The sequence below is a fragment of the Sprattus sprattus genome, assembly GCF_963457725.1.
Source record: "Sprattus sprattus genome assembly, chromosome: 7".
Lineage (NCBI taxonomy): Eukaryota > Metazoa > Chordata > Actinopteri > Clupeiformes > Clupeidae > Sprattus > Sprattus sprattus.
Genome location: NC_137926.1, coordinates 19,845,947 through 19,866,735, shown reverse-complemented (window position 1 = coordinate 19,866,735; position 20,789 = coordinate 19,845,947). Strand labels below are relative to the sequence as shown.

Sequence of the window (20,789 nt, the reverse complement as noted above, 5' to 3'; positions counted from 1 at the left end):
TTTTCAAGTAATCCGAAACTTAATCTGTTGTCTGTATAATTGCACAGGAAAGTTATTGAAATTAGAATATTTGGCTGAGGAGTAGGCTAGATAATTCGTTTATAGATAGCACAACATTAGCTTATTCATGTCTTATATGATATCACAAAATAAGCAAACATGAGTAGCTTGATTCTACAAGTTAGGTATAATACACCTTATCACTATTCTAAAGTAAATGCAGGACTATTGCATCCTATTACACAAAATATAACCCAACTCTCTCTGACCATAGTTTAAATAGGTTTCGTCTGCCCAATAGACTCCCTTTCACTCTGCAAGCGCCCGTGTTGACAGTTATCGACACAATAGGCTTTCATCGACACTGAGTAGGTTTAGGGAGTATGGCTCATAGAAATAGAATAATGTATTCTTATGTCTATGGTATGGCTACATCCAAATACAAATAGTCCCTGTTTTTAGCCTCTTTTCACAAGGTTATGTTGAAAAATAAAGGGGCAGTCTATCATTAGTGAAACCTTTTTTCTATACCTCATAGGTGAGTTTTAGCGCATCTCTTAATTTTATGAGATATATGTATCAACTAATCCAAAATTCATAGCAGATTGTCTCAAGGTTTCTTGGTTACATCCAACTTGGTGTCACTGTAGCTGCCAAATGTGACCTCAGTTTGTGAAATATGGACAGGAAGTGACGACGGGCTTCGACTCTCTTGTCGCGAGACACGCCCACTATTACAAAACTTGTGATTTTGTCCAAGGGTTAGTGAACAGCAGGAAAGGGCAACTGGGCTGTCAACATGCTGAAAACATTTAACAGAACAAATTTGAGACAGTTGGTGAGTAACATTAATTTATTCAGATGACGATATTGTTCATGAGTGACCCCATTGGAGATGTAGTCATACACGTTGCAAGGTTCTTGTTGGTAGCTAACGTTAGCTAGCTTGACTCCAAATTCTATGTAATCGCTAGGCAATGACCTCAGATTAATAGCTAGCAACTGACTTGTAAAGACAGCTAACGCTAGTAAATGCTATGTCATAACGTATATGGTAGCTAATGATGGCTGGCTTACTTTTCATAACGTGTAACGTAACAAGATTACAACATTCTCTCCATTTAGTGATATTTTTTTTGCTAACAGTTAGCAAAACAACGCTACACCTTATAGCTGACGCCTGCTAGCTAACGTTAGCTTGTCAACTCAGTTGTGCAGAACTAGCTGGGGTTATTTCAGTAGTTAGTAGTTTTTGTCAGTTTGTTAATTTTTAAGTTAGCACATGATATGCAGTTTTGGCTACAAGACTAACTAAATGAGTTGCTAGCTGGCTAACCACCATGATCCAAGTTTATGCAAAATGTAAACAGTGTCTTATTGAGTCGGTTTCGTAACCATACACATTGCCCTCGTGTCATTATTGACTCAAAACTTTACAAGCCTAAGAAAATGATTGTCAGTGGTTATTTGTATTGTGCTTCATGCGGCCTGTACTCCTCTGTGTGGAAAACTATTGGTCCCAGACAGCTAAACAAGTGTTTATTTAGTTGTCACATGTTATGTCGTTCAGTCTCGTTGCAATAACCAACTGCTAGCTAGTTGGAACCAGAACGACATTCTGGTTTCAAGCAGTGTGACCAGGTTGTGCAGGGCATTAGAACTTCCTGAACTGGGTTTTTTTAAACTTTGAACTTGATTGAACTGTTTAATGTTTTTTTTTTTTTTTTTGCATCTATCTGTTTTTAATGTTTAGTAAGTAGCTTTGTACAAAAGGGCTAGGGCTATGGAGTGCACTCATATTAGCTAACTGTTCGACCTTTCACCTAGACTGGTCTCATCCAGCGATTCCAGAGTACGCTGGTCATCGCAGAACACAACAATGACACTCTGATACCCATTACTCTGAACACCATCACTGCTGCCACCAAGCTTGGTGGTGATGTGACCTGCTTGATCGCCGGAACAAATTGTGCAAAGGTACGGTTTGTTGACCTGTTTTTTAAACTTGTAAAGGAAGTTCTTGATGTAATAAAAGCATACCTCCATGATTGGATGATTTCTAAAATTGTCAGATATCTGTAGTTTGCTTTTATTGTGATATCCACAAGCACCATTTTAGATAATCAATAATTGTTCAAATTATAAAATCTTAGTGTACATGCTTTTGGAACAGCAACCCCAATCTGAAAGGTATTTTTTGTTTCACAGGTTGCTGAGCAACTCTCCAAAGTCAAGGGTGTGAATAAGATTTTGGTGGCCCAGCATGACTCGTTTAAAGGAGCATTGCCAGGTTAGTCATGTGTAGCCACGCACAAGGGACATCCACGTCTCACTTGTCATGATGCATCAATTTTGTGATGCAATGTTGTGGTGTTAAGATTTGAAATAGCACTCATATGTACTGTGATCAGGTATTTGAGGTGAACATGTCTTGAACAACATAATATGTGAAGCTAGCATGATGGTCTCTTTGTAACATTTCAGAGGAGTTGACCCCACTGATCCTGGCAACACAAAAGCAGTTCAGTTTCACACACATCTGCGCTGGTGCCTCTGCCTTTGGAAAAGTAAGACACCATCCTACATCTTTCAATTTTTAATTTCTGTTTCTAACTAATCAGATTTGTTGTCTCTCTGGCTTTAGTCCTGCAAATGGACACAGCTTTGTGACTTCTTCAAGTGGTGCTGGAACTAACTTTATGATAATCAAGCCTTGTGCTTACATATCTGAGAGAAAATAGCTTTATGAATATTTTTGTAGTTGCATTTACACACCTAGGTACCAGGGCCGGGCTAGTAGCAGCACTGCTGAAATGTCATTATGAAACATACTGTTACATTCATTAGCAAGGAAAAATATAGTCTCCTCTCTTACCAAGGCCCCTTCTCCCCTGATTGCTCAGTTTGGCTGGAAGGCCAGCGATAGGGAGAGAGTCCTAGTTGTTCCAAACCTCTCCCATTTAAGAACTGTGGAGGTCACTAGGCCATTGGGAACCTTCAGTGCAGCAGCATTTAGTTGGGTAGCCTTTGTAGATCTGTGCCTTAGACATAATCCTGTCTCTGAGTCCTGCAGGCAGTTCCATCAACCTTGTGGCTGGCTTTTTTGTTCTGATATGTACAGTCAGCAGTGAGACCTAATAGACAGATGTGTTCCTTTCCAAATCACGTCCAATCAATTGAACTTACCATGAAGGTGTAGAAACATCTCGAAGATAATCAAAAGAAATAGGAGGAGCAAAATGTTAAGTGTCATAGGATCTGAATACTTATGTCAGTGTGATATTTCAGTGTTTCCTTTTTAATACATTTGCAAAAATTCTAAAATCCTCTTTTCCCTTTGTCATTATTGGATATTGAGAGTAGATTGAAGAGATATTTTTTTTTAAAACGATTTTAGCAAAAGGCTGCGGCATAACAAAATGTGAAATCTCTGAATGCACTGCATAATGGCAGCTATGTAACAGCGGTAAACTGTACTTCTCTGTCAAAGTGATGGTTCCCTTGGGATATTGTACCTGGGTGAGCAAATGCAATTACAATGACAAAAAAAGTATTAATAAAGCTATTTGCTTTCAGAGATGTAAGCGCAAGTCTTGATTATCATATAGATTAGTAACTGCACCACTTGAAGAAGTCACAAATTCCATGAATTGCCAACATTTTTCATTGGTTGGAGCAGGACCTTTTAATCAAATGGAAAAGCCTTTCCCTCCACCAGTTGCTTCTGTTGTGAACTGAAATTAATTCAGTGTCTTTTTCCACTTTCCACTGTCTGCTCCGGCTCTCGGAGGGTGATGTCTGCATATAGTGATGCATAATTCACTCGGTAATCTGTCATTCCAGAGACAAACTGTCAGATTGTGGATCTAATGGTATTTAAATTGAATTGTAAGTGCATTAAAACAGTATCTTGTGTAGAACAGCCTCAGACCTAACAGACAGATTAGTCTAAATGTCCCCCTACGGATAGGACACAGCTTAAGTGAAGGTTCTCAAAGCAATGGGTTCGGTTTCATATTTATTGGTAGTTCAAATTCTTAGATTACTGCCATTTGGACATTTCTCACTTAGAGTCTTTTCAGGGCATTGGGTTGGGTATAATGTCATTACACAATAGTATTAACTTCTCAATGCATCCTTCCTAACGGCAAATGTATGGATAAGTTGAGACAGCCTTTTATGAGGTTGTTTATAACGTATGAATATATTCTGTTATCTCTGATGTGGTTGGTAATGTCTTGGTGCATTTGTGGTGTGTGTGGGTTAAAGCCGTAATTACGTTTTTTGGAGCGGTTTATCCCTCTGCCTCTGAGGACTTGGACTGACGAACTTTGTTTGTTGTTTTTCAGAACCTTCTTCCCAGAGTAGCTGCCAAGCTCGATGTCGCTCCTATCTCTGACATCATTGAAATCAAGTCCCAAGACACCTTTGTAAGGACCATCTATGCAGGTAAAAAACAAAGAAAAGGAAAATAACTACAGCCTCATGTGTCTTTGTGCTAGCCTGGATTGTGCTATGGTTATGAAATGAAACCCAGATTTTGTTTCTCAATATTTGTTCAGCACTAACCGATTTCAAGTTGTAACTGGTTGGAAGCAGAAATCACATGATGCAATGGTCAGCCTCTGAAGCCTATACTATCTCTTGCCGACTAAAGTCTTGCAGAAGCACAGCAATCATTTGTACGTGGGTCTGCTTTTTTGTGTGAAACTTTGTATCTGTTGTCAAACTATTGAAGTTGTGAAATGAAGACAGATGCCTGAATGGAGCTACGCAGTGCTTTGTTATGAGGATGTGATTTTTTAAATGATCTGCCACGGCCACAGATGTTGTATATCCAACGCAAACAATCATGAGCCCTCACTTGTGTGAACATGCACTGGATTTGCTTTCAGCTAGGATTTAAGGAAAGTTTTCTGGCGCAGCCTACGTTCTTAGTGCATTTGACCAGCAGTTCTCATGCTGTAGATGAGATCAACATGCAGTAAATCCATGTGTGTGCCTGTGAATTACACTGCCTGCACCCAGCCCAAATTGAGCTCTCATGAATAGTTTTATTGGTAAGCCCAAGGGCTCAGTGACATTTTCCATACCTAAGCAATAATTATGTCCCCGAAGCCTCTTCTTCCCATCAAATTTATAAAAATACATGAATTGTAAATAGCTCCAAATGATATTAACTACTTAATTTTTGGCAAGCATGGTAGACTGTAAGAAGAAATGTGAGTCAGCCCTTGGGTTTCTGTGAAACCCGGTTAGAATGCATTTGCAGTGGGAAGCACAAATCAGTCTAGCCTCACGTCACCATACATTTTCTTCATTATTGATTTGAATCATATGCTGCTGGCATTTTTCATTTTATGTTTTGGCACATTATATGCCATTTATGCATGGATCAGGAGTATAATCTACCTCTTCATCTGGTGGTTGTTGAGCACGGAGCTCAGTATTTTGCAGAAGCACTACATTTTATTGGCCTGAAACCTGAAGGACAAATAGTTGTTGTTTTTCCTTCGCAGGGAATGCCCTCAGCACAGTCAAGTGCAATGAGAGCGTCAAGATCCTGACGGTCAGAGGAACATCGTTCGAGCCTGCTGAAGTGGAGGGTGGCAGCGCAACGTCCGAGGAAGGTGAGCTGCCAGACAGAAGAGTAATTTACATACAGACCCAAGGAGAGTTGGGAACATCTGCTTTGAGTTGCCCTGCAGCGTCACAGTTAGCTATTTTCCCCAGCTGAGGTGCTGCATACTACCTAGTCTTTGAATTGAGAACTGTGTATGCTCGGCATATACATGACCCGGCCTATAGGATTTAATAGACTTGCTTGTTTAAAAGTTGGTTTTAATAGCTCGTAAAGTCAAAGTCAACAGAAAAGTTTTAAGACCTGAACATGTGTGTGAGGCTCTGGTTTAACGGGCTCCTTTGATGGCCGTCTTGTGTTTTCGTCTTGATGCTTCTGCAGTGTCTGCGTCTTCTCCTGTCGGAGTGTCAGTGTGGCTGGAACAGAGTCTGTCCAAGAGCGACCGGCCAGACCTCGCCAGCGCCAAAGTGGTCGTCTCTGGAGGTAGGAGCTCCCTTCATCAATAGTCCCAGGACAAAATAAACAAAAAACGAAACAGACTGCATCTGAGCTGCAACTGGCTGAAAACTGTAGTACTAAAGTAATATTATGTACATAAATGAGACATTAACAGATTTTGAGATTTAGAAAGATTTGAATAAATGTTTTGGCCTAGAGTAGTCTATGAGGTATTGCATTTACATATTGTACAATTAATCAATTTGGGAATATATGAATATGGGGAATTGCAATTTAAGAGTAACAAAATTTGTATGAAACGAAATGAAATGGCATTTGAAAAGGTGATCTAGTGATCTCCATTGAGAATTGAAAACAGTGTCATCACTTTTATCTCAGATTTCAGCGTGTCATTGATGATATGCCAGCGTTTATGTTTATATGAATTTAATACATATCTGGGTGTTTGTTATTCATTTAGCTATTGCATCAAATGAAAAGAAAACCTCATTACATCTGAAAATGGATCCAATGTGTGTGTGTCATATTGACGTATGACCAGTCTGATCAGGAAAGCAAAAATCAATTTTCGGAGATTGCCAGGCCTTATTGATTTGAAGGGAATCCTACTTGTGTCAAACTGTAACCTAACCCATGTGTGTCATCCTTTGCTCATAACAGGCAGAGGTCTGAAGAGTGGGGACAACTTCAAGCTGCTCTATGACCTTGCTGATAAACTCAATGCCGCAGGTACTCGTCAGATCAATTACCTTTACTTTTCACTCCACCCTACCGGTAATAAATAAGGACATTCTGAGTGGTCAGCATACCTGAGTGTAGTTGTGCCCCACTTCATTGACGCACAGATGCATCATGAGGAACACCTTACGCTTGTCAGAATTTCAGTCACAAGGATGGGCCTTGATGTATAGACTGTGGTAAATCGTTTGACCTAAAAAACATGAATAATGAAACTCCATTTCTAAATTATAATTTTTTTAAGACAGGAAAGGCTTCCCAGGAATACAAATGGATTATGTATAGTTTGCATATGCATACAGGTGTAATCCTAGTGCTGATTGTAGGGTAAGGACTTGAACAAGCTGACCCCCTCTCCCTGGTCTGTCCACAGTGGGAGCCTCCAGAGCAGCCGTGGATGCTGGCTATGTCCCCAACGACATGCAGGTGGGACAGACGGGGAAGATCGTGGCTCCGGTAAATGACACAGACACACACCCTCACACACCATCTTACACCACTTATAGACTCTATCTGTCTTTACCCCCCCCCCCCCCCCCCCAACTCAGACTGACTTTGGTATATCTCTGCCCCACACGTTATTGTGGAGGAGGAGAGGACATCTCTAAACGCTTCAGCTGTAATGAGAAGTGAGACTGATTCCTTTGGAAGGTTATCAGCTCTGGTTATCCTTCAAAATCAATCTGCTTTGTCTTGAGTCGCTGATAAATGGCCTCCTGTTCAATGCGAACAACACGTTTCCTTTTTCTTTTTTTCTTTGGTGGTGGGTGAGTCTGATAAAGATGGATCCTTGTTGCCCTTTGAAAAGGTTAATTTTCCATTATCCGCTTCAAGTGGGACCTCCCTACTGTCATTATCCACACATTAGGGCGGCCCAGACCTGCTGAAATGCAGTTAATGGCACATTGGAGGTCTTAAATGATTTACCAGGACCCATTAGTGCACCGACTGCCCTGATTGTCTGCCCAGAGCTCCAACCAGGCAATTTAGCCCAAACCCATGCCTCTCTTAAATGTTTTGACAAGCTTGTCACGTGTGGGGCTGTTGTGCATTCATGTGTATGCAAAAACAAACAACACCATCATGAAATGGCTGTTCTCATACTGAACAGCGCTAGAAATACTCTTTCTCTTTCTGATTGTTATTTTTGGCTGAGGGGCTTAGAATTTTTATTATATAAAAAGAAATCTGCGTACAGACTACAGATATAGGTCTGATTGATGTTGATGTCACTTGGAAAGACCAGGTCCCTAATTTTGGAGATGGTTTGGAAGTAAAAATTAAGCTTCCACCTGATAGGTTTTAGAATCATACAACCCCCCAAATTGTCAAACACATATATACTTGTCCATGTAGCCTAGTCATCATTCAATGAACTTCAGTTGGTAAGACATTGTTATCATGAAATTAAATGCTTAGATCATAGAGTGTGTTGGGGTTGATGTGAATTTAGTCCATGCCTGTTTCGGCTGAAAGCCCAACTCTTTTTCTTGATAGTCTTTTGTGGTAAACCACCTGCCAGCAGAAAGTGAATTTGTATGAGTTTGAGTTTACGTCTGTTCTAAAGACAGCCTTGTCTGGAGCATTTTTCCCTTTTGTAATGTAAGCTGATTTGGGGGGGGGGGGGGTTCCTGCAGGAGGATAGAGGGGGTAATGGTCCACATTTGGACAACAGCTTGGGAATGTTATGGATAGGTTGTTGTAATGTTATCTGTGGTTGTTTGTGTCAGCCACCTCCCACCCCCCATACCCCCTGTTGAGGTGAACAATGGCTGTCCTTCTGGAGGCCCAATCTGTCCACTTGTATGGAATTTGTTATTCACACCTCTGGAATATGAGCGTGCAACTGCCGTGGAATCTCCAGTTACATTTCTGACCTCTTTACGAGCGGGGCAGTAGGTGGGTCGGCTACATATGGCGAAGCACGGAAAAAGTTACTTCCGGATCTCACGTTTGGAACAGGCCAAAGTCTCTTCTCCTCTCTCCTGCTCCTACTGCCTCAGCACGTCTTGCATGACGGAGGATGATTTGGAGAGATATATGTGGAGCAGGCCACCATGTATGGCGTGCCACAACTTCTTTCTTTCGCTCTCTTCTTGGCTTCTTTCCCCCAACTTGCCAGCATTTCATTTCCCCCAAGATCGAGCAAGGCCCTGTTCGACTGGCGGTGGCAGCGGCGGTGGTGGCGGCGGCAGCAGTGAGCGCTCTGCTCTGCTCTGCTCTGCAGCTCAGTTGTAGTACCAGACCTGGCTTTTAGGCTCCGGCAGACTCGTGTTCACAAATTGATGCTCTGCTCCTCGGAGGCCGGCGCAGCCACATTAAACAGCACTGAAATATTCATATGGAAGTGCATTAAGCAGAGAGCTACTGATGTGCTGCCTCCCAAGGGGTAAGGGAATGAGAGGTTGGGGTTGGGGGGTGAGGAGGGCAGGGAGGAGTGAAGGGCTGTGTGGGTGGATGGGTGGATGGGTGGATGGGTGGGTGAGAGGGAGTAGAGTAAAGCAGCGGGGACCAGGGGGGGAGTCAGACATTAAGCGCTCCTCTTTGAACTAATTGCGTGGCCAGGCTGACCTCGAGGCTTCATCAGGAGCCCTCTCATTGGTGCTGCTTGTTTTCTGTGCACTCACTGGACTGGGTTGGTGGGGCAGGGTGCCATAAAGTGTCAGAGGGGATTGCTCGACGGTCGACCCTCAACTTGACCTACCATTTCCTTTTTTACCCCTTTTTAAAAGTATGACAACCGTTTATGATGGTATCAATGTTAAATGTGAATCACTGATATTTCTAAAGAAGTTGCGTTGTCTATTGATACTGACATGTCCAATTAATCACATGCCATTTTTCAGTGACAGAGGGGTCTTTAAGAACGAGCAGCAGACATACAGGTTTTCAGCCAGCTTTCACCATAAAGGTGAAGCATTAGATAGACAGACAGACAGACAGACAGACAGACAGACAGACAGACAGACAGACAGACAGACAGACAGACAGACAGACAGACACATAGGGCTGAGCTTTTCATCTAGGAAACCAACCCATGAGTTTTTAATCCGGTCTGTGGCAGACAACCGTCTCCTGTGGCTCCGTCCCGAGTGTTTCCAGCAAGCATTTGCTATTAAATGACTACTGTAGGTGCAAAGCACATTTGCCACGGATGACATCCGGCCACGGAGAAACACTGATTCAGTGGAGCAGGCTCGTTTTGCTCGGCGTCCGTAGTACATGAGAGAGGAGAACAGGGGCTGAACCCCGCTAATTGAACCTTGGCACATTTTGTAGCTGCCATAATGTTGCCTCGGGCACCGAGCAATTAAGGCAGTTCTCAACACGGCCCTGAATCATCTTTAATTAGGTCGCTCAAGTACTCATTAAGCGAGGCTTTTAAAAATCACTTTGAGAGATAACCAGATTACGACCAATGCCGGAATAACTTTATCTGGGTTAAATTCGGTTCAGTCGAGAGATTTTTCAGATGTGTTGTAAAACATGGAGAACATTTCTTTGTTTTATGTTGAATGTTCACTTAACGTTTGCTTTGCTTCTTTTTTAGGAGCTGTACATCGCTGTGGGCATCTCAGGAGCTATCCAACATCTGGCTGGAATGAAGGACAGCAAGGTATTGTCCACAGTAAACAATCACCATTAAGAAATCAAACTCAGGAATCTGAACGGACAGTCTGAAAGCTTTTTTTTTAAATACTTCTACAAAGCACCGTCTGGAAATGTTGAGATGATACAGCTTTTGTTGTTATACCTTCACACATAGCTTCGAAATCAAACTGCAAGGTTAAACTGCCAGCCTTCAGTGTTGGTTTGAGTGTGTCTGCATCCATGTTGAGCATCCATGTTTCTTTGTAGGAACTGCAGTTTTTTTGTTTTTGGTGCACACAAGAATGTGTTAATGTCCAAGCACTTACGAACTGCACTGAAAGTGGCTGGCTAGAAGAAAGCTCCTGTTGTCGCCATGCCAACAGTCTGTTTTTCTGGAGCGTTGAGATTGTGGCAGGAGCGCGCTCCTTCTCATGTGCCTGTGCTCGTACTTCCTTAGTGCACCCAAGACTGAAAGAGACGAAAGGGAGCAGTGCCATGTTTTTGCTTTTTTTTGTGTGTGTGTGTGTGTGTGTGTGTGTGTGTGTGTGTGTGTGTGTGTGTGTGTGTGTCTAACTACAATGTATAATTCATCTGCGTTTTCTCCTTAACCCTGCCCCAGCCGCAGACTCTCTGTTTTATGCCATCACGATCCATCAGACCATTCGCCTCTAAAGAGTGGTCCCCGAGATTCACTTACAGGCTCCTCCATATGTTTTCATAAACTTAAAACCATTTCCCCCATCCTCTTAGTGTGACTACATTTATTGTAAGACACAGCTCTGTTGCCCACCCCCATCAAGTCTTCATCTTTTCCAAATCTGTTCTTCTGTTATTTGACTTGGCCTCTCTCTCTCTCTAGTTCTCGCTGAGTTGTTTTGACTTCATCTCTTTGGTTGCACATTGTGACCAATGACTCGCCATAGTGAAAGTCCTGCCTTGTACTTGTTTTAGCACATTTGTCTCACAAAAGTGTGAAACTTCAGTTTTTTTTCTTCTTCCCACTCTTTCCCCAGACCATTGTGGCCATCAACAAGGACCCAGAGGCGCCCATTTTCCAGGTGGCTGACTACGGCCTGGTTGCTGATCTCTTCAAGGTGAGCAATTTGTGCCTAAGGAGGGTTAATTTCTCTCTCTCTTTTTTTTATGTCAGTTTTTCTCCATCACCATACATCTATAAAACCATCTTAGGCCACAGCAGAAGTTACCTCAAATGTCTGAATTAATATCACCCCTCCCTCAATCCAGACCCATTCATCAGGCCAAAGATTTTCTCTTAATAGGCTCCTGGCCAAAAGACTCAGGCCGTTTCCAAAGGCTATGGCAGAAAAATAATAGAATACCATGTTCAGTATTTCCCTGATAAATTTTGCACGACGCATTATTCCACCTAATGGAAATGTGTGTCTGTTAAATTATTGAGGCCCTGAATTAATCAGCGGAGAGTTGGGGCAGGATTGCAGACTACTCCTGAGAGAGAAAGAGAAAGAAATGGAGAGATAGAAAGAGAGGAGAGATGGAATGAAGGGGGGATGGGAAAAGAGGAGAGAGTGCAGATAAGAGAAGAAGAGAAAACATGAGGGTGCAAGCAAGAGAAGGAGAGAGGGGAAAGAGACAGATAAAAAAGACCACTCCTTTGACCCTATGAGTAATTGATAGTTAACATGAGTGACTGGGTGTTGGTTTTCACCCTGGTTTGCTGCTGGCACCGCTCACCAAACCTTTTACATGCTCGGTCGGTTCTGCGGTTTTGGGGTTGCACGGCGGCACAGGGTGCCAGGCTGCTGGCTCCTACCTGCAGCGGTGACAGCCTGTAAGAGTAGCCGCCTTTATTTGGTCGTGTTTGTCCTGTCCCTTATGTTTTATTCAGTGGTGCTGGGTACACAGCTTGGGCCCAGGTGTTTGAGTAAAGTCTACGAAAGTGATTGGTAATGATAGCCAATTGCAGAGGAGCTGTGAGCTGCCTGTTATCGGCTTACGTGTGATCACTCCTCAGATAGCTGATTAATATGGATTGGCTTTCTCCTTTTTCTCCTGCCTGGGAAACCGATCCCGGTGATCACGTTATAGCGTGATGATAAAGTTTCTCAGCTGATTCTCTCAGCATGATGCCGTAACTTGTGCCTGAACCGCACCCCCAAACCACAACCCCCACCCGCCAAGGCTGTGGGTTGTTTTAGCCAAGCACTATGCTATCAAGATTGCGGGCTGCATTTGAATCTTAATTCATTCGGACGCTTTGTGCGAGGCGAACTAAAGCCTGGCTGCGGTTTCATTCGAGCTCGCTCAGGTCATCCCCACACTTAAACTTTATTTGTAGGAGAGTGGAGAATCCAATACGCCATCTGACCACCTGTGTTGTGCTGCAGACAGACATGGCGGCTAGAACCCCTTTCTTTTTTTTAATCCCCTTTTCTCTCTCACCCCCTCTCCTCCACCACAGGTTGTTCCAGAGTTGACTGAAGCGCTCAAGTGATCTGCGCCCAGCTCCGCCGGCTCATTCTCTCTCCCTGGGGAGAGGAAAAGAGACCAACCATTAAGTCAACGCTAAACCAGGATACAAGCAACGTTTGCCTTAAAGAGCCGCTCCAGTGAAAGGGGTGAAATTTGCAACCTTCATGCTGTCAGTCTGCAGAAAAACCACAGAGTCACCACTCCTTTCTCCAGCACAGGCCAGTCAGAACAGCATATCAGCAGAGGATGAAAGGGAGAAGGGGAAAAAAAGAGCCTTTCACCTGTTGTGGCTTCTAATTTGTCTTGTTACATATTTTATAACTTGTAATTAGATTGATGTCGCTTTGATAAAAGATTAGTCCGCAAACTCTTTCCCAAGTCTGACCTCTTATTTCTGCACTCGTCTCCATTAGATTTGACTGGCAATTCAGGTACGCATTTTTCTCGGTTACATAAGCCAGAAAGATTATTTCATTTCAGAAAAGAAATCATTGTTTTTGTAGTCCTGTAATAATAAAGAGTCTATGACCTAATTGTGTAGCAAATGATGTTGTTATGGATTACATCTGATTTATATTTACCATTGTGCTGGTATTTTACTAACCTTGTTTTACCCTATAAACACACGGTATACTCCAGTGGTGTAGAGGCATAACAAATAAACCTGGGTCTTGTCACATTTGAAAGTCTTCTGAAGCTATGTATATGGTTGTTCATACAGTAAAAAATACTTATCAAGGCCTTGAATTTATCAACTTTTATTTGCTTGACAAGAACTTTGTTCTGCAGTTGAACTCCTTTTGTAATTGATTTTTACAAAAAATGCCTATCAACAACACAGGGTTAGTCAGCCTTAATCAAAAAGCAGGTAAATCTTCTCCAAAGGGTCATGCTATAGGGTTAAAGTTAGGGTTATGGCAACATTCTCTCCTCACTTCCCTTAAAAATCCACCAGAAACACTTTTCCTCCTGAAAAGTCCTCACGATCATTCAAATTCCTGGTTTAAAAATACTTGAGTGAGCACTTTTTTTTTCTTTCTCTTATAATTTGAATACAAACGTTAGCATCAGTAATGTAGAAAGGCAAAGGTAAGAAACCGGCTGAGATCACAGCTCAACACACATTTGAACACAGATCAAATGTACCCTGCAGCAGTTGGAGTCGGACGACTGTACTGTACGTTTTGTGTGTGTGTGTGTGTGATTTCATCATACAAAAACAAAATCCACCCCCTCCCCCCCCCACAAATCCCATCCCTCTTGCCCCTCCTTAACCCCCCTCCCTTTGACAAGATGGGGGTGAAAACAATTAAATGTTTCCTGCAACACAGAAGATCAACAGAGAGAGGGAGAGAAAAAAAAAAAATGCCTGAAAGGCTTGAACGTGCCCTGCTGCTGGTTTCAAAACGGTGTCGTCTTCACACAAGGGCTTCCGAAAAGAATCCCTACAAGCGTCCCGGAGTGCCTTTCTCTTTCGGGACCATGGGGACAAGTTGTGCAATTTTGGCCTCCTCACCTCTTGCTTCCTCACGACGCTCTCTCCCAGTTCAGGGCTGGCTGAGTGGGGGAGGAGAGGCTGTGCCTGTGTCTCTCTCAAACCATAAGAAAAAAAAGTGTCCGTACCAGGAGGTTGCTAAGAGCATTGTCACTTTGTCTGTCTCTTAACTAACCCCTCCCAGGGAGTAACAGGCATGGGGAATTTGTCAGTGCTGGCTGAGAGAGAGAGATAGAGAGAGAGAAATAAAGAATGAAGAGAATGAGAAAAGAGGTGGGAGCAGCAGGGGGTAATCAGAAAGAAAGAACCAAACTGAGACTGAAGAGTAAATGGGAAGAGAGAAAGAGCGGTAAAGAAAGTAAGAAAGAGGCTGCGTCAGCCGGTGCTGGTGAGCTGGCTTGTTGGCGGCCCTACGTGTCGGGCATGGGGCGTACGGGACCGTCGGCGGGCTCCATGAGCCGGTACTTCTCCTCCAGCGACGGCTCACGGCCCTGCAGGTGAATCAGCGGCTTGGTCTGGAAGACCCCCCGGCTCTCCTGGTTCCGCTTGTTGTAGATGTTGAGCCGGTGCTCCAGCTCCGGGCTGGCCTTCACCGAGCCTGCCGGGCTGGGCAGCTTGAGGTTCACCGGATCCACCGACATGCCCTTCTGTGCCAGGCAGGAGTCCTCCGACAGCGAGGAGAGCAGCTCCTTCACCACGGCGCTCGGGTCGCGGCCCGTCCTCCCGGACGCCGAGCCGGCGCCCCCAAACTGTGCCAGTGGGCTGCAGTAGGGCGGGGGGCAGTAGCGCTGGGCGCTGTAGTCGGTGGAGGTGGAGGCCTCGCGCACCGTGGAGCTGCAGTCGGTGGTGGAGCCCAGCGTCTGGCTGCTGGGGCTGTGCTGCCGTCCGCTGAAGGAGCAGCTGGAGCGGGACATGGTGGTGGCCGAGACCTCGCTCACCGAGCTGCTGCACGTGCGCTCCAGGCGGTTGGCCGAGGCTGCGTCGGCACTAACCAGCGACGGGGGCAGCTGGCTGGGGTTGTTGGGCAGGTGCACGTCGATGGCTGCCGTGGTGATGACCCGAGCCCTAGGGTCAGGGATGCCCACATCTGTGACGCGTGAGGTGGCATTAACACAAACGTGTCAAGAACAACATTCGCACATGAATCACCAAACACACAAAATACACACCCACACACACATACATCACAGGAGACCATCCAAGAGACTAAAATGAACAACAACAAATCTCAGAACTAAAGATCATGACTAATGCTCTATGTATGGTGTTGAAAAAAACAAAAGACATTACATGCTAAATGATTGCACAGGTTATGGCTTGTGACGGGGAAGGAACACTTACCACTGCTTGCCTCACTGTAATACTGGCTAATGTAATTGTTCATGTCATCTTGTGCAACATGATCTGAAATGAACCAACACAAACAAATCATTAAAAAAACCTAATACACATCAATGACAAACAAGCAAACAATCTTTTGATTTACTGTGCCACTTGCACCATATGGATGTGTTTTTTTTTTTACAGCCGGTCAGAGTGCCACAGAGAGGCAGTGTTAGCACGGATCCGGCACGCTTGAGTGCCATGTAGCAGATTTTTCAGACATGCCATTTAATAATGGGGCACATCATTTTGAGGGGAGGAGGTGGGGTGGGGGCTGGCAGGATTGCCGTCTCGTAGTGTGGTCATCCGCTGGGTGAAAGGTCTCATGATACGCTTGGCAGAGTGGAGCGTGGCGCGCACTAAGTGCCATTCCGAGTCCCGCCGGAGCCTGCCGCGTTTATTTAATTCATTTTCGGCCTTGAAATATTCATCGCACACTGCCCCCAGAGGCGAGGCGTAGCACACTAAAACGCCACCAAGACAATCACTCTGGGATGAATAACACATGAGCGTATGAGCAGCAAGAGCTGCTTAAAAGGCTCTCCGACACACTACATTTCTCCCTCGGTGACCTCAGAGATGTAGTGAGAGAGACAGAGAGAGAGAGAAAGAGAGAGAGAGAAAGAGAGAGAGAAAGTGTATGGGAGTGTCGGGAGTCGTGAGACAGAGTGACTTAGAAACTGGGATGGAGAGAGAAAGAGGATGGAGAGAGAAAGAGAGTAAAGGAACATAGTGGGAAAAACATGAGAGAGAGAGAGAAGGGATTGAGTATACAGAAATAGAGTGAGTGGGAAAACAGGAAATAGCAAGAGGAAAAGCAAGAGCAAGTGAAAATGCAGATAGACACTGAAGGAGAGACGGATATAGAGAGGAGAGCACAATATCAGGTGATTTAGTGGGTATGTGGAGCTCTGGTGTGTGTGTGTGTGTGTGTGTGTGTGTGTGTGTGTGTGTGTGTGTGTGTGTGTGTGTGTGTGTGTGTTCATGTGTGTGTGTGTGTGTGTGTGTGTGTGTGTGTGCTCCGAGCTCCAGTCTTAGCAGACCAACTCTGCCGCTCCTCTCCTCTTCTCCCACTCCAGGGTTTATGAGCCGTCACCAACTGACGACTTTATGACTCCTTTATTTATTTTCCCAATCTTCATCTGGAATTTTAGGAATTCTTTTTTTGTTGGTCGGGGAAACGTTTAGGCAGGGACTTTTTCAAATTACATTCCCGCACCATCGCGCAACACGATACTCCGCTGTGGCAAAGCATGGCATGTGCACAAATAAACATATGCTTCCTCCAAAAAACCCAACAGACTAAAACAAGGACAATCTCTACTCCAAGAGTCACGTATGGCAACTAAAGCCACTGATGTCCAGACATAACCCTGCTAGGCCTTTGTCTGCACTTCACCTGGGTGAAAGGGTCTGGACGTCCTGTCTTTGCATGCCTTGCTTACTTCCCTCTAAATGCTTATGCAGAGAGGCTCGGAGGGGTTTAAATAAGAGATGGCCATTAGGATAGACCCCCCCAGGCGTCCCCCCGCACACTGCCTGACTCCCTGGGGCCCTCCCCCGAGGCTAGCCCGTGCCTTGACAGGCCTTTTTGTCCGTGCGCTGTTTGAATGGGGGAAAAGCCGCAAGCTTGCTCCTGGTGGCCATATTTCCCCACAATCCTCGTGGGGCCGGCGTGTTGGGCTTGTTGCGAGGCTGTTGTGGTTTTCAGGTGAAAGGAACAGATGTTTGTGCCATAGTTGACTACTCTTGCACCGGAACACGGCCCAATGCACAGAGCACTCCTGCGTGTGTCCACAACAGCTGCAACCGCCAAGATTCCTATGTGACCTGACATGGTGTGAACCACACCGCACTCCTGCGGTTTTCCACAGGATATTATAAGGCCTCCCAATCTGGTCATTAGGCACAGCTGGTGGATGGTTAGCGGTATTGTCTCAGCTCTTAGGAGCGCAGGCTCGGGGAAGTGCAAAGGGCTGTTTTGCTTGGGCTAGGCCTGAATGTGTCTAATATGTTATTCATGCCTCCTTCTGTGCAGACATGTCTACCTTGTTACTCTCCGTCCCCGAATCGCCGTTTGCCCCCCTGCACTGCTTTGTTGTTTTGCGTTTTGTTTATTCTGCAGTGATTTCAAAGTGCATAAATAACACGAACTCCCCGTGTCCTCCAGAGAAGCTAATGTGTATTCTGTCCACAATGACTTCACAATGAGGCAATTTAGAGAGTCTGTTAAGGCACTCTGACAGGGAAAAGAACAAATCTGTATAGTTTGACTTCTGCCATTATCCTTCACACGTGGCTCCTCTCTTTTACTCCTTCCTCTGAGCACTGCCAGTAATGGAGCCCAGCTGATGATGATGAGAGACAAACCACTGTCGAGGGCCAGGGCGCGGAGGCTGGGAGTGGAGTTGACGTAGAAGGATAAATGAGGGAGCCCTAAGACACACCACACCAGCCCAGGTAACCCAACCAACAATCACAATCCTAATGGAAGGTTTAAAGGTTCAATGGGTTTCATACAGTTCATGTATATAGGGTTACATTTGGCTCATTTTCCACTGCAAGTTACATTTATAAAAAGACGAACAGAAGCACACAAACACATTAAAAACGAGTAAGAAACGAATATGAACATGAAAGCCGTAAACGTGTGTGTATGCATGTACGTACGGTGTGCATTGCTGTGTGTTTTGTAGGTAGGCTGCCTATTCCAAGCATGAGCTGCTCTTACTGAGGATGCAGTCTGTCCAAAGCTTATCCTCGTCATTGACATTGTCCTTACAGTACTCTCTAGCTGTGTCTCTAGGGTCTTTGGTGTCTGTGCATCTCTGCTTGATAATAGATGGAAATGGCTGGGATGTATTGGTCATAGCATTGACACACCAAACCAGTAGGGGATGCAATGCTATGTTTAATAGTAGATGTATGCATTATGAAATAAACCAGTGTAACTAAGTGTGGTCGGGCGTCAGTCAGAATTGTCATGCATACTGATGCTATATAAGTAAATAAGTTTACTATAGTTGACTAGGGAAGTCATTACAATAGGTTTCAACTCGAAGTATACATAAGTCCACTCTGACCAGACGCAATGGAATTGGGTTAACTCTGTGAGAAACCTAAACATGGTGCTCCTATTGAATGCATTAGGAGTTGTAGGCTGTAAGGGTGCAGACAGAGGAGACAGAGGAAGCTGAGGTGTGGCGCTGGGTTACGGTGCTCACCTGTCTGGTGGCCCAGATCTCGAGCCTTGGCGTGGTGGCCCACACCACCGCCGGAGCTCTCGGGGCCGAGGCCGTCCACCTCCTGGAAGCTGCTCTGCTTGCCCCACACGTTGTGGATCTGCATGGCCGCCTCGCGCTCCGCCACCAGGTCCAGGTCCTGCTGGGCCAGGTGAGCCCGCAGCTGCCTGATCTCAAACTGACGGAGAGACACAGAGAGAATGAGCGACTGAAAGAGAGAAATGGGCGTGCAAAATAAACAAGCAGGCAAAAGGAAGAAAGGAAGAGAATGATAAATAGAAAAAAGCAAAGAAATAAACGAAAAAAAAACGACTATATTGTAGAGAAAGGAACAGACACTGGAAGAAATAGAGTGTGCAGACTCAAATAATCCCACAATGCTTTTATCATTCTAGAAGAACTTCAAGATCCAGAGAGCCAATAACCACCAACAGTAAAACTCCCTCAGTGCAAGATTACACACCAGAGTTACCGATATGTCCAGCCTGTCTAACACATCGCCAGTGTCCCCTTGTAAATTCACTATGGCTTAGTTGGCAAGGCCTTGGCCCTATCTCTGCCTTGCCTTGCTTGGACATTATGCTTCCCCTTCCTGGGAAAAACAACACTTGAGTCAACAGCCATGTTACTGTGATGTACAGACATTTGCTCCCTCAGTATTGATCCAGGGCCCTTCTCTCTCTCTGGAACAAATGAGATTGAATCAGTTATCTGACTGGGCTCCCCTGAAGACGGCCATAACAAGCCTGTCTCTGGGAGAAATGATGCCTCGTACTGTCTCTGTTCCACACACACACACACACACACACACACACACACACACACACACACACACACACACACACACACACACACACACACACACACACACACACACACAGAGGGCTATATAAAGTGATCTGTCTGAACTGTCTGATGGTGAGCATCACGTCAGAGGATTATAAAGATCAACTCACACACTGTCTTGCCACTTTTCGCTCAGAACAATGAAGACTGTATTTTGCCCTTTCACATGCAACTTTACTTTAATTCAAAACTAAAGCAAAATGGTGACTGCAGACTGGTCATGGATTTTTTTTTTAAGGAATTAATATATTTTCCCAATCTGCTCCACTGATGAGCACATCTAAAGATCACATTAGTAGACCTGGATATCCCCTCAAACTCACATGTTAATTTTATTTAATTTACAAATTATGTAAATTCCTCTCTTAGGAACATGCTTCTACCAACCCACAATTTTGTGTAGTTCAGTAAAGCTAGACTGAGATATACAGACGTGTGGAAAAGTACTGTAGCACACAGCACACACAGCTCCATGAGTAATATCTGTTAGTTAGTCAGTTTTCTCTGACATGCTCACCATTTTTTGGTCAAAATAAAATAAATAATTTCGTGACATACACTAAAAAGATGAAAGAAGAAAGAACCGTTAAGTCAAAAGGTCTTCTATCGCCACCTAGTGGATGACTTAATCATTTTTTCTTTTTTTTACCTCACCTACCCCACTATGGGTGAACAGAGCCTATCTGATAATAAGTTCCCTTCCTTTCCCTAGCCAACTAGGCAGACCTTGACTATGCTGAAGACAAAAGTTTTTTCTGGAGAAACCCTCATTTGGTCACAGAGTTTGGTCCTGTCTTCATGTATTAGGTCTGTTTGCGAGTGTAAACGTCTGAAGTATCTCTGTATTTGTGTATGACCTGCAGTAGAGTTGGACACAGATGCAAGTTCCTGTATCTATACTAAGGATTAGAATGGGATTGCAGGATAGTGATGACCCATTGTCTATCAGTACAGTACTGTGCTGCCTTTGTTTGTAGTGTAAATGGTAAGCATGTGAGATATG

At 44.4% G+C, this 20,789-nt stretch overlaps 2 protein-coding genes across 2 annotated transcripts in view; one reads left to right on the top strand and one right to left on the bottom strand.

Moving 5' to 3' along the window:
* The first annotated feature begins 715 nt into the window (after positions 1 to 715).
* etfa (electron transfer flavoprotein subunit alpha) lies at positions 716 to 13,567 on the top strand. Its single transcript, XM_080842356.1, has 12 exons — positions 716 to 838; positions 1,828 to 1,977; positions 2,209 to 2,290; positions 2,485 to 2,567; positions 4,350 to 4,449; positions 5,520 to 5,630; positions 5,963 to 6,064; positions 6,701 to 6,769; positions 7,152 to 7,234; positions 10,329 to 10,394; positions 11,383 to 11,463; positions 12,810 to 13,567. Exons 1-12 carry the CDS (start codon positions 800 to 802, stop codon positions 12,840 to 12,842), a joined length of 999 nt encoding a protein of 332 aa, XP_080698482.1. The 5' UTR covers positions 716 to 799; the 3' UTR covers positions 12,843 to 13,567.
* A 1,158-nt stretch (positions 13,568 to 14,725) lies between these two features.
* tmem266 (transmembrane protein 266) overlaps positions 14,726 to 20,789 on the bottom strand; it is a gene marked incomplete at both ends in the record, with an annotated part of 39,696 nt that continues 33,632 nt past the window's right edge. Inside the window, 3 exons of the mRNA XM_080841742.1 lie at positions 14,726 to 15,402; positions 15,657 to 15,719; positions 18,923 to 19,118. Of these exons, the coding sequence (XP_080697868.1) occupies positions 14,726 to 15,402; positions 15,657 to 15,719; positions 18,923 to 19,118 (936 nt within the window). The remainder of the gene's footprint in view (positions 15,403 to 15,656; positions 15,720 to 18,922; positions 19,119 to 20,789) is intronic.